At 35.9% G+C, this 13,092-nt stretch overlaps 1 protein-coding gene across 2 annotated transcripts in view; it reads right to left on the reverse strand.

The window, feature by feature from the left end:
* SCP2 (sterol carrier protein 2) overlaps positions 1-13,092 on the reverse strand; it is a 164,580-nt gene that overhangs the window by 94,419 nt on the left and 57,069 nt on the right. For both annotated transcript variants that reach the window (XM_060140057.1, XM_060140058.1), the window contains 4 exons: positions 8,366-8,429; positions 3,603-3,689; positions 2,288-2,438; positions 1,045-1,192 (listed from right to left, as the gene is read on the reverse strand). In XM_060140057.1, the coding sequence (XP_059996040.1) occupies positions 1,045-1,192; positions 2,288-2,438; positions 3,603-3,689; positions 8,366-8,429 (450 nt within the window). The remainder of the gene's footprint in view (positions 1-1,044; positions 1,193-2,287; positions 2,439-3,602; positions 3,690-8,365; positions 8,430-13,092) is intronic.

A 13,092-nucleotide genomic window follows, 5' to 3' on the forward strand; every position in this document is an offset into this window, starting at 1 on the left:
CAATAAATGGTGCTGAATATGTGTATGGGGAAAAAAAGAGTAATATCAACCTTTACCTTACACCAAACATAAAAATTGACTCAAAATAGATCATGTACTTAAATGTAAAATCTAAAACTACAGAAGTCCTAGAATAAAAATAGAAGAAAATCTTTACAACCTTGCAGTAGGCAAGTTTCTTGGAATGTAAAAGGCCTGAACCATTAAAAAAATTGATAAGAAAATATGTAATTGATAATCAAAAATTTTTTAATTTGTCCTTCAAAAGACACTATTAATAAAACAAAAAGGTAAGCCACGGACTGGGAGAAAACATTCACAGCCCACATATATCAGACAAATTACTTGTATCCAGAATATACATTTATATAAATTTTACAACACAATAAAGACAAGTAACCCAATAATCAAAGGGCAAAAGTCTGAACAGACACTTCACAAAAGATGTATGAATGACCAACAAGCACAAGAAAAGATGCTCAACATCACTAGTCATGAGGGATATGCATAATAAAACTAAAATAAAACACCACTATATACTCTTTTGAATGGCTGAAATTTAAAAACTGACCACATCAAGTGTTGATGAGAATGTGAAACAACTGAAATCTCACATACTGCTAGTAGTAATGGAAAATGGTACAACCACTTTAAAAACAAAAAGAAAAAAAAAAATCCTCCAGATCCCACCAACTAGTCTTTCCATTTTCCTTTCTTCAGGTCTTTATTCAAACACAGTTTGAAATAGCTGGAATTACATATGTGATTTTTTTTATCCTTTTTTTTTTTTACTTAACAGTGTATTACAAGTACCCCTGATTTACATAAAACAAATTATTTGTATACTCTGTCATCTCATTTGGTACTGTCCAAGACTACATGTTCTAGAAGTCCAAGATCAGGATAGCTTCCATTCGCTTTGCACAGTGTGGCAGAGTCAACATGGAGGGAAAGGCAATTAGTGAATTGTTTTGTTTTATGATGAAAGTGAAATGTTCTCAGTGACATGTAGTAAGTTAATCTGCATCTCATCAAAGATATTACCTTCTGGACAGAGTCCCAGTGCCTCATAAGTAAGAAGTTCATTGGTGGAAAAGCAATCATGAAGTTCTATTACATCAATATCACTTGGTCTCAGGCCAGATTTCTCATAGCACTTTCTGGCAGCTTCTTTACTCATATCAAAGCCAACCTAAAACCAAAACCATATATAAATAAATTAAGGGCATCAAAACTGGGACTTTTATATAAGGCTTATAAGAGATTAATATGTATAACCTTAACAGTTGAGAACTGACCATAAATATTGAAATCTCAGTTAATTCTGTATTACACAGAAAGTCCAAATAAAAGAATATCCAGGAGGGAGAATGAACATACACATTACATTTTGTACTATAAAAAGGACTTACAATTTCTCATGCCATATCCTGTGCAAAGTTACAAAAACTCTATCAAACCACAATATATAGTTGTGGTAGATAGGTTGAAGAGATTTATCAAGAGAGCATTATGATTCAGATACACTGAAAAATATGGGTGAATTTCTATATGAAAATAAACAATCTTCTTTTAGAAGATCATATAGGATTCAAACCATTTTTCCAATATTCATGCTATTAATACCCCTTTGGTCTCAGATAATAACATGCAAACTCACCTCTTTTCCAAGGAATAAAACTGTGATGTGATGGAAAATGTACTACAATCAGAAAACCTGGGTATAAGTTTCACCTCTGCCACACCCTAGCTTGTGTGATCTTGGGCAAGTTACAGAAACATTTTAAAATTCAAAGCATTGTTGTAAAATCATTTTGTAAACTCTAACATAAACCATATGCTTATTTATATATGTGTGTGTACATAATGCAATTTTTATATGTGTATATATGTATGTATCTTCAAATATTCAACTAACTCAGGTCAGAATTCTTATCTTTTTTACTTCCTCCATTTTGTACTCAATCTTCAATCAGTGATTTTTAAAGTGCAAAAAAGTTCCTGAAAATATCTTTGTTTTTCCCTTAACTCTGTAAGACTGGAGTTCTGGGCATATTTAGGCAACTCAAAATTTTTAAAAACAGCACACTAGTTAGTTAAAAGTGCATGCATATGTTCTTATCAGTTATTTTCCCTTAACAGATTCTTAAGGATGGATTATAATATTAAATTTTCTAGACCAATTTTTTTCAAGTAAATAACGTTCAGAGCTGATGACATGATGTCACCTTGAAATTTTGAAAAAGAAATCCCTTGACTGATTAATAAAACAGAATCTCAGACACACCATTTTAATAATGCTTTTTTCTTCAAACGTGCTTGGCATATCAGTCACCATCTCTTGAGCCAAAATTTCCACAGCTTTGGATTTCAGGCCGTGCTTCTGTACAAACGCTTCACTAGCCAAAATTGCCGCTGCAGCACCATCTGAAGTGGGACTAAGAGGAGGTGAAAATAGTTATTTATACCTGGTTCACCTCGGTCTTAGGATTTCAGTCTAGGAGTTCTTTCAGTGTGGAAAGGCTGGGTGTATGCTTGCTGGTCACTGGACTGTCTTTGTAATATCTGCAGTTAAAAATTATACATGCTTCACACCTGAAGACTGAACTTCTAACAAGAATTTAAATGCTATCAGTCACTGCTTGGTCTCTAAAGGTCTCTCCCAAAAAGTTCTTATTGCAAAGAATCCCAGATTTGCCTCTGCAAATACATAAGGTATTTTCTGGTAACTTCTGAGGAGTCCACAAGGTTATTCCTGAGCTAATAAAGATTCTACTATAGGCCTAACTAGCTCCAACTTTGCTATCTCCCAAATAATCAGTCTTGGAATCCTTTTGGAAACTGGGAAAGGATGGAACAGGAGATACCAGAAAGCCCATGGTTTGGTTAAGACTCTTGAGATCTCCTCAAAATAGACCTTTTCCTTAGAGCAGCTGTGAAGGAAGGCAGCAGACACAAGAAGCCTTCTGTGAGTTGAGCTGTACTTTAAAAATGGGCAGACACTCATACTGCTACAGATAAAAATGGACGTCACTTGTTCACTTGCATCCCAGACAGTAACTCCAGGACACATCCAGGTGAGAGTCAGGCACAGGTAGGAGCTATGCAATACTAACTCAGTCTTCCAGGAGACAGATATTGTCAAGCAATTTTCAAGACAGAGTTACTATCATTATTAGAGCTTTGATTTTTTTTCTTGTTTTACCTTTACTCGTAGTTAGTATGATTGAGTAAAATTTCCTACAGTAGAAATACACAGCAGAGAAAACAAAATGGTCAAGGGAAAAACCTTTGGACTCCACTGGCCTCCCAAGCCACATTTAAATGAATAAATACTATTAAAACAGAGTAGCTGGAAGTCATGAGAAAAGGAAGTAAAATATATAATTTTCCAAGAGAAAAGACAATCTGTGTCTAGACAGGAATAGGAAGCAAGGGTGCTCACTCCAGGGTAAGGACTATACTTGGTAGGAGTTATATAAAAGCAGATACAGATATAGATATACCCAGATACAGAGCCTACAGTCTACCCAAGGGATGGGGGGGCGGGGTGGGGAGAAGGCACAGTACTTCTATTAAATATTAAAATGTGTTTTTCTTACCAACATTGTAAGATAGTCAAAAAATCAAAAATTTTTTGAGATGCCATCACTTCATCTAAACTGTACTCCTTTTGGAACTGGGAATACCTAAATATAAAATAAGTAGTTACAGAATGTGAGGTAGCAATCACAATTTTTGTTGAAGATGTTCTGGTCCAGAAGTTAAAGAGAGAATAACACACAAATACTCTTTTCACAAACGAAAGATAGGCTTTCAATAAACCATTTCAATCTACAATAAATAAGTCATTTGAATTGAATTATTAAAATTCCTAACTCCAAAATATCATGTTGTATAAAAAAACTTTTGTCTAATTTTTGTCCTGGGTTCCTGGCATGGAGATTCTAAAACCCTTGGAATTTCCTGAGTAATAGAAGTGTCTTTGTTATGCTAATTAGGTGACTTGTGGTGGTCCCCTTGTTAGCTGGGGGATAAGGGAGGGATGAGCCAGGGGTCTGGTCACCAGAAAGATCAACCATGCGAATACAAGATTGGGACTATTGAACCAGTTTGACCCCTAGGGAGAAGAGGGGGACCTAGAGATCTAGTGGCCAATGATTTAATTGAATATGCCTGTATAATGAAGCCCCAATAAAAACTTTAGAAACTGAAGCTTGGTGAAGCCACCTGGTTGCCGAGTACCTTCACAGGAGGGTGTTGTGCCCTGACTCCATGGGAAGAGGGCATGGAAGCTCTGCACTAGGAACCTTCCCAGTCATTATCCTATGTGCCTCTTCATTTGGCTGTTCATCAGTAAGTACAGTACTTTCCTGAGTTCTGTGAGTCATTCTAGTGAATTATCAAACATGAGAGGATCATGGGAACCACTGAATTTATAGCCAGTTGGTCAGAAGTGCAGGTGGCCTGGGGATCCTACTTCATCTGGCATCTAAAGTGAGAGCAGTCTTGTGAAGTCTTAATTCATAGAGTCTGCATTAATTCTGGGTGGCAGGTACCAGAATTAAATTGCAGTACACGCAGTTGGTGTCAAACCAGTTGCAGGTTAAAATAAAATACCTTTTTTTTTCCTGAAGACTTACAAAAATATTAGTTCCTTAAAAGCAAAATTAAATGACTTGCAATTCAGCCAACTTTTGTGGTGATAATATTATACAACTACATTTAATGAAAGCTAATGGCATTCTTAAATAAATGTATAAAACCTATAATAAAATATCTGCATTCTTCAAAACACATTTCCTTTCTCATCACTGCCAAGAAGAAACTTATTTTCATCCCCTTTGGTGCCTCTAACAATATAATCAGATGGTTTTAGAAATTGCTCTGGAAAGACAGCAGCACAAATAGATACAATAAGGGAGTTTCTAAAAGCAAACTTCAACTGGTATGGAAATTAAGCAATTCCAGTGTTTAGAAATCAAGCCCATGTAACTTAGATCTGCATACTACTGTCTGCACCTTTGCTTCTGAAGCTAACTTTGACCATCACCAACTTTCAAAAACATGCTTTATTTAAGCCAGATCCTGTACTAGACAGTGGGGACATGGACATAGTCCCTACCCTCAAGGAACTCAGTCTGAATCCACAGCAATAAATACACCATTCTAGTATGATAAATGCCATGACAGAAATGTTATACAGGGTGCCATGGGACCAACAGGATACACATCAAACCCAGATACCAAAGGGGGCTTCCTCTCTGAGGTTAGGCAAATAAGAGGAAATAGGAGGTAGAGAATTCCTGGCAAAAGGGTCAGCACATGCAAAGCCTCTTGAGGTGAAACAGTTTATTGAAGCTAGAGCGTGACATCTGGGAAGGAATATGGAGGCAAGATGAAGAAGAGGGGGCAGGAGACATGAACAAGGATCAGATCATGAAAGGCCAGTATACGGTGTTTACATTATACTGAAAACAATTAGGAACTACTAAAGGATATTAAGCTGGGAGTGACATGACCAGATTTGTATTTCAGCAAGAAAGCTGTGGTATGGAAAAGGGACACTAAAAAGGCATTACCAAAAGCAAGTAAACCAACTAAGAGATTGAGGCAATAATTAAGGCAAGAAATGATAAGGGCCTAAAATAGGGAATTGGAAGTAAAAGATGGAGAGAAGCGGGACTTCCCTGGAGGTCCAGTGGTTAAGACTCCATGCTTCCAATGCAGGGGGCGTGGGTTCGATCCCTGGTCAGGGAACTAAGATCCCACATGCCGTGCGGTGCAGCCAAAAAATAAAATTAAAAAAAAAAAAAAGATGGAAAGAAGTAATGAATTCAAGAGATAGTAAGGAGGGAGAGTTATAGACACAGGTCTGAAGGCTCAAGTGGCAGAAGCTATCCCTAATCTTATACTACTGATCACAGATTCTCACTGCCTTTAGGTATTCTTATAATCTGTGAGGAAGCACTTGAGAAGGTTCTTAACTCAACCTTCCTAGAAATATGTAACAGGTTATCTCTAATGACTGGTCAGCAAACACAGCATTATCTTTCTTCACTAGTCAAGCAAAACCTAGTGTAAGAAGTTAGCATCTGAAATTTGAGCCAAACCCAGAAGGCTATTCTTGGTTGTTTCAGTGAGTTTTAAATGATGAAGCTGACATTCAGAAATAACATTTGCCTATTCAACATAATTGAGAACTTATAATACATAGCAGAAGATCCATGAGGACAAGGAATTTACCCATCTTGTTCACTGCTATATCACTAGTAGCTTTACCAGCGTCTTGCACATAGTAGGCTACTGAATACATAATAGCTGAGTGAATGAAAATCCTTTAGAAGAATGCTGTAATGAGTGGATAAATGAGTACCTGGTTAGGCAGGGAGTTAAGTAAAAGAAAGACTTGGAAGTTTTGCTTCTCTGGGGAAGGTCAAGAGCTGCTCTTTGGAGCCTCAAAGCCAGGAAACTGCATACTGTCAACTCCTCAATATGTTGGTACAGTTCCTTACTAGTTTCAGGAAATCACAAGGATGTTTAATGGTCCTCCAAGTTCTAAGGACAAAGAAATCAGCTCTAGACCATATTTATGGGCTTAAGACTGCTTATCCTAACTACTATTCAGTAACAGCAAAGTTCTATTGAGCATATACTATGTTCCAATACCCTACTAGGTACTGAAGATATAAAGATGAGACATAATCTCTGCTCAAGGATCATCATCATCAGAGGAGAAAGATTTATAAATAAGTATGATACAGTGTGATATGTTGTAACAGACATATACAGACAGTACAATGAAGCTCATGAGAAAAAATAATTATGCCTATTTAAGAAGGTACTAAGAGAAGCAATGATATTTGGGTTGAGACTTGATGAGTAAGTAGATACTTGCCAAACAAAAGAAGGGCAGAAGGATATTCCAGGGAGAGTTAACAGCATAACTAAAAACACAGAAACAAGCACAGTATAATACACTTAAGAAATACCAAGTAATCTTGTGAGAGATGAGATTGAGAATAACCAGGGAAGTGGCAGGAAATAAGACCAGCAAGGTAGAACGAGGCCAAATTATAACAGGCTTGTTATCTCATATGAAGGAATTTCTATTTTATTATATAAGCAAGGGAATTAACCAAAGCTTCCACAATACCCTTAGATCTTTCACAAAATACCACTAAATTTAGGGCATGGGAGTAGATATTATTTGTTAATTAGGTATACCCTGAATTCAAATATCAATTCAAAATCAGAAGAATGAGGAGAACAAGTAGTAGCATAGAAATATGTGGTAATGACCCACTTGTGGTATAAAATGTCCCTTATCATGTTTTTATGTTTATTAAACATGGCAAAATTTGTTTAATAGTTCAGAAACAATTTACTGAGCACTGATTATGTTCCAGACTCTGTGCTAAGCATTAAGAACATAAAGATAAGAGATGGCTCTTGCCCTCAAGGAGTTTATAATCTAGTAGAAGGAAAAATATAAACACTATTTTACCACTATTTAGAATGATCCTGAGCAAGTTGCCTAATTTCTGTAGTCCTTATTTTCATCATCTATAAAATAAGAATAAAAATAACTACCTTATAGGGTCCTTGAGAGAATTAAATGAAAATATACATAAAAGTACCTAGCACAGTGACACAGAGTTGGCATTTAATAAAGTTAGCGACTATTCTTTTATTGCCTAGTGGTTTGCTTTTGTAGAGATTCTACTTGTGTGGCACTAATTCATTTCCCAGTGGACCAATTTTATTCAGCAACCATTAAGTACATGCTATGAGCCATGCATTGCACTAGGCACTAGGGAGTCAAAGATTAATTATCAGTAATACAGATGATGTAATTTTACTTCAGACTATTTTTTAGGATATAAATAACCATATTATTCTATCAGAGTAAGAGTTAATGACACTAACATAATTAAAATGCAAATAATTTAATATAAAGTAATTAAAACAACCACTAATACGTGTTTTACAGACATTTTAATTGATCACAACAAACTAAGAAAAGTTTTAAAAACTGGTTTAAAATGGGGTCTGGTTATTTCCAATTAAAATTATTATAATAAATTTCATTTACTAGAGTTAGAACCTATGACCAATTACATCTTTTAACGCTAGCCATTCACATTCTTTCTTAAAAGAGCAACTAAGCTTAAATGGCATTTTAAATATAAATAGACCAAAACCTAAACTGAAAAGTAGTCAAAAGTTTACTTGGGCACAAGCCTTTCATAAGAAGCAAAACATTCTAGTTAACATCTTTGAGGTCTTACATTTGCTTTTCAAGTATAAAGTTGCATATTACATAGCAGGATAACCCACTATTTCATATCTCTGAAATACTTACGGGTTATTAACTGAATGTTTATGATTTTTCCATCCAATTTTTGCAAAGTGTTCAAGTTTTGTTCCTGTAGAGAAAGCAAACTTCTATTAGTGAGTTAATGCTTTCCTGTTGCTTGTTAACAAAGGTTGCAATGATACTCAGTATCGTTCTAATATTTCCACATTTTCCCATGCATAGATACCAGTATTGGAAACTTCAACACTGATCCCTCACATAAACATTTCTTTATAATTAAACTGGGGTGTATTTCATGAATTGATTCAACAAGTAAGCATATGATATGAAAATAGTTCAAACTGGCCTATTCAACCTAGTACAACTAGGGTCTGCTTTCAAAACCCAGAAAATATAGCCTAGGACCACAGTGGTTATAAGGCAGGAAAGCACTGCCAGCAATACTTCAAGGAGTCTGCCAAAACATCCCAACATCCTTGGATGAAGTGAATTTTACAATTCAAACCTCTAGGGCCTGAACTTCTTTTGCCTTATGATAAGGCAGAAAGGTCTTCAGAAGAGTTAGTCTAACAAGAAAAGTGTATACTTTTTAAATTCTTTAACAGAAAGTTCAAAGAGTAGTGTCAGAAAATAAAAGCAAGCACATTAATGAAGTAAAATTTGTAAAAGTCTTGTTTATTATTTTTAAGAAGATGAAACAGAATAAAATAGGTTTTGAATCCTCCTTTGGAACTAGAAAGACCAAGGAATGAAAAAGTGCACTGATCGGAGCTGATAATATTAAGTTAATACACAGCACAATAAAGTGGAGAGTCCCCATTTCTGTTTTATCTCTACCTTTTCTGTCAAGGAGGGTGATCTTCAGAGCAGAAATGACATACATATAATTGAACAAATCTTCTCTCAATTCTAATAAAAATGGAAAAAGGTAGAGACCACACTAGCGATCTCATACCAATAAGAGTAAGTGACTGATCCAGAGGCAGTCAGAATGGGTCCAGTAAGAACAAGCCACATCAAATTCATATCTTTTTTTTTTGAATTTTAATTTTTTTATACAGCAGGCTCTTATTAGTTACCTATTTTATACATATTCGTGCATATATGTCAATCCCAATCTCCCAATTCATCCCAGCACCACCCCCATCCCCCACTTTCCCCCCATGGTGTCCATACATTTGTTCTCTACAACTGTGTCTCTATTTCTGCCTTGCAAACCAGTTCATCTGTACCACTTTTCTAGATTTCACATATATGCATTAATATACGATATTTGTTTTTCTCTTTCTGACTTACTTCACTCTGTATGACACTCACTAGGTCCATCCACGTCTCTACAAATGACCCATTTTCGTTCCTTTTTATGGCTGAGTAATATTCCATGGTATATATGTACCACATCTTCTTTATCCATTTGCCTATCGATGGGCATTTAGGTTGCTTCCATGACCTGGCTATTGCAAATAATGCTGCAGTGAACACTGGAGTGCATGTGTCTTTTTGAATTATGGTTTTCTCCGGGTATATGCGCAGTAGTGGGATTGCTGGGTCATATGGTAATTCTATTGTTAGTTTTTTAAGGAAACTCCATACTGTTCTCCATAGTGGCTGTATCAACTGACATTCTTACCAACAGAGCAAGACAGTTCCCTTTTCTCCACACCCTCTCCAGCATTTGTTGCTTGTAGATTTTCTGATGATGTCCATTCTAATGGGTATGAGGTGGTACCTCATTGTAATATTGAGGTGCATTTCTCTAATAATTAGTGATGCTGAGCAGCTTTTCATGTGCCTCTTAGCCATCTGTATGTCTTCTTTGGAGAAATCTATTTAGGTCTTCTACCCATTTTTCAACTGGGTTTTTTTTTTTAAATACTGAGTTGCATGAGATGTTTATATATTTTGGAGATTAATCCTTTGTCCATTGATTCGTTTGCAAATATTTTCTCCCATTCTGAGGACTGTCTTTTTGTCTCATTTATAGTTTCCTTTGCTGTGCAAAAGCTTTGAAGTTTCATTAGGTCCCATTTGTTTATTTTTGTTTTTATTTCCATTACTCTAGGAGGTGAGTCAAAAAAGATCTTGCTATGATTTATGTCAAAGAGTGTTCTCCTATGTTATCCTCTAAGAGTTTTATAGTGTCCGGTCTTACATTTAGGTCTTTAATTCATTTTGAGGTTTTTTTTTTTTTTTTTGCGGTATGCGGGCCTCTCACTGTTGCGGCCTCTCCCGTTGCGGAGCGCAGGCTCCGGACACGCAGGCTCAATGGCCATGGCTCACGGGCCCAGCCGCTCCGTGACACGTGGGATCTTCCCAGACCGGGGAACGAACCCGTGTCCCCTGCATCGGCAGGCGGACTCCCAACCACTGCGACACCAGGGAAGCCCGATTTTGAGTTATTTTTGAGTGTGGTGTTAGGGTGTGTTTTAATTTCATTTTTTACATGTAGCTGTCCAGTTTTCCCAACACCACTTATTGGAGAGGCTGTCTTAACTCCATTGTATATCCTTGCCTCTTTTGTCATAGTTTAGTTGACCATAGGTGTGTGGATTTATCTCTGGGCTTTCTATCCTGTTCCATTGATCTATATTTCTGTTTTTGTGCCAGCATCATATTGTCTTGATTACTGTAGCTTTGTAGTATAGTCTGAGGTCAGGGAGTCTGATTCTTCCAGCTCTGTTTTTTTCCCTCAAGTTTCCTTTGGCTATTCGGGGTCTTATGTGTCTCCATACAAATGTTAAGATTTTTTTTTCTAGTTCTATAAAAATGCCATTGGTAATTTGATAGGGTTGCATTGAATCTGTACATTGCTTTGGGTAGTATAGTCATTTTCACAATATTGATTCTTCCAATCCAAGAACATGATATATCTCTCCATCTGTTTGTGTCACCTTTAATTTCTTTCATCACTATCTTACAGTTTCTGAGTACAGGTCTTTTACCTCCTTAGGTATGTTTATTCCTAGGTATTTTATTCTTTTGTTGCAATGGTGAATGGGATTGTTTCCTTACTTTCTCTTTCTGATCTTCGTTGTTAGTGTATAGGAATGCAAGATATTTCTGTGTGTTAATTATTGTATCCTGCAACTTTACCGAATTCATTGATTAGCTCTAGTAGTTTTCTGGTAGCATCTTTAGGATTATCTATGTGTAGTATCATATCATCTGCAAACAGTGACAGTTTTACTTCTTCTTTTCCAATCTGTATACCTTTTATTTCTTTTTCTTCTTTAATTGCCATGGCTAGGACTTCCAAAACTATGTTGAATAATAGTGGCAAGAGGGGACATCCTTGTTTTGTTCCTCATCTTAGAAGAAATGCTTTCAGTTTTTCACCATTGAGAATGATGTTTGCTGTGGGTCTGCTGTATATGCCCCTTATTATGTTGAGGTAGGTTCCCTCTATGCCCCCTTTCTGGAGAGTTTTATCATAAACGGGTGTTGAATTTTGTCAAAAGCTTTTTCTGCATCTATTGAGATGATCATATGGTTTTTATTCTTCAATTTGTTAATATGGTGTATCACATTGATTGATTTGCATATATTGAAGAAGCCTTGGATCCCTGGGATAAATCCCACTTGGTCATGGTGTATGATCCTTTTAATGTGTTGTTGGATTCTGTTTGCTAGTATTTTGTTGAGGATTTTTAGATCTATATTCATGAGTGATATTGGTCTGTAATTTTCATTTTTTGTAGTATCTTTGTCTGGTTTTGGTATCAGGGTGATGGTGGCCTCATAGCATGAGTTTGGGAGTGTTCCTTCCTCTGCAATTTTTTGGAAGAGTTTGAGAAGGATAGGTGTCAGCTCTTCTCTAAATGTTTGATAGAATTCACCTGTGAAGCCATCTGGTCCTGGACTTTTGTTAGTTGAAAGGTTTTTAACCACAGTTTCAAATTCATTACTTGTGATTGGTCTCTTTATATTTTCTGTTTCTTCCTTGTTCAGTCTTAGAAGGTTATACCTTTCTAAGAATTTGTCCATTTCTTCCAGGTGGTCCATTTTATTGGCATAGAGTTGCTGTAGTAGTTTCTTATAATGCTTTGTATTTCTTCAGTGTCAGTTGTAACTTCTCCTTTTTCATTTCTAATTTTACCGATTTGAGTCCTCTCCCTTTTTTTCTTGATGAGTCTGGCTAAAGGTTTATCAATTTTGTTTACCTTCTCAAGGAACCAGCTTTTAGTTTTATTGATCTTTGCTATTGTTTTCTTTGTTTCTATTTCATTTATTTCTGCTCTGATCTTTATGATTTCTTTCCATCTGCTAACTTTGGGTTTTGTTTGTTCTTCCTCTAGTTCCTTGAGGTGTAAGATTAGATTGTTTCTTCAAGATTTTTCTTGTTTCTTGAGGTAGGATTGTATTGCTATAAACTTTCCTCCTAGAACTGCTTTTGCTGCATCCCATAGGTTTTGGATTGTCATATTTTCATTGTCATTTGTCTCTAGGTATTTTTTGATTTCCTCTTTGATTTCTTCAGTCATCTCTTGGTTATTTAGTAACATATTGTTTAGCCTCAATGTGCTTGTGTCTTTTTATATTTTTTTCCCTGTACTTTATTTCTAGTCTCATAGCACTGTGGTCAGAAAAGATGCTTGATATGATTTCAATTTTCTTAAATTTACCAAGGCTTGATTTGTGACCCAAGATATGATCTATCCCAGGGAATATTCTGTGTGAACTTGAGAAGAAAATGTAATCCACTGTTTTCAGATAGAATGTCCTATAAATATCAATTAAATCTATCTGCTGTATTGTATCATTTAAAGGTTGTG

The sequence above is a fragment of the Lagenorhynchus albirostris genome, chromosome 2 (genome assembly GCF_949774975.1).
Source record: "Lagenorhynchus albirostris chromosome 2, mLagAlb1.1, whole genome shotgun sequence".
Taxonomy (NCBI): domain Eukaryota; kingdom Metazoa; phylum Chordata; class Mammalia; order Artiodactyla; family Delphinidae; genus Lagenorhynchus; species Lagenorhynchus albirostris.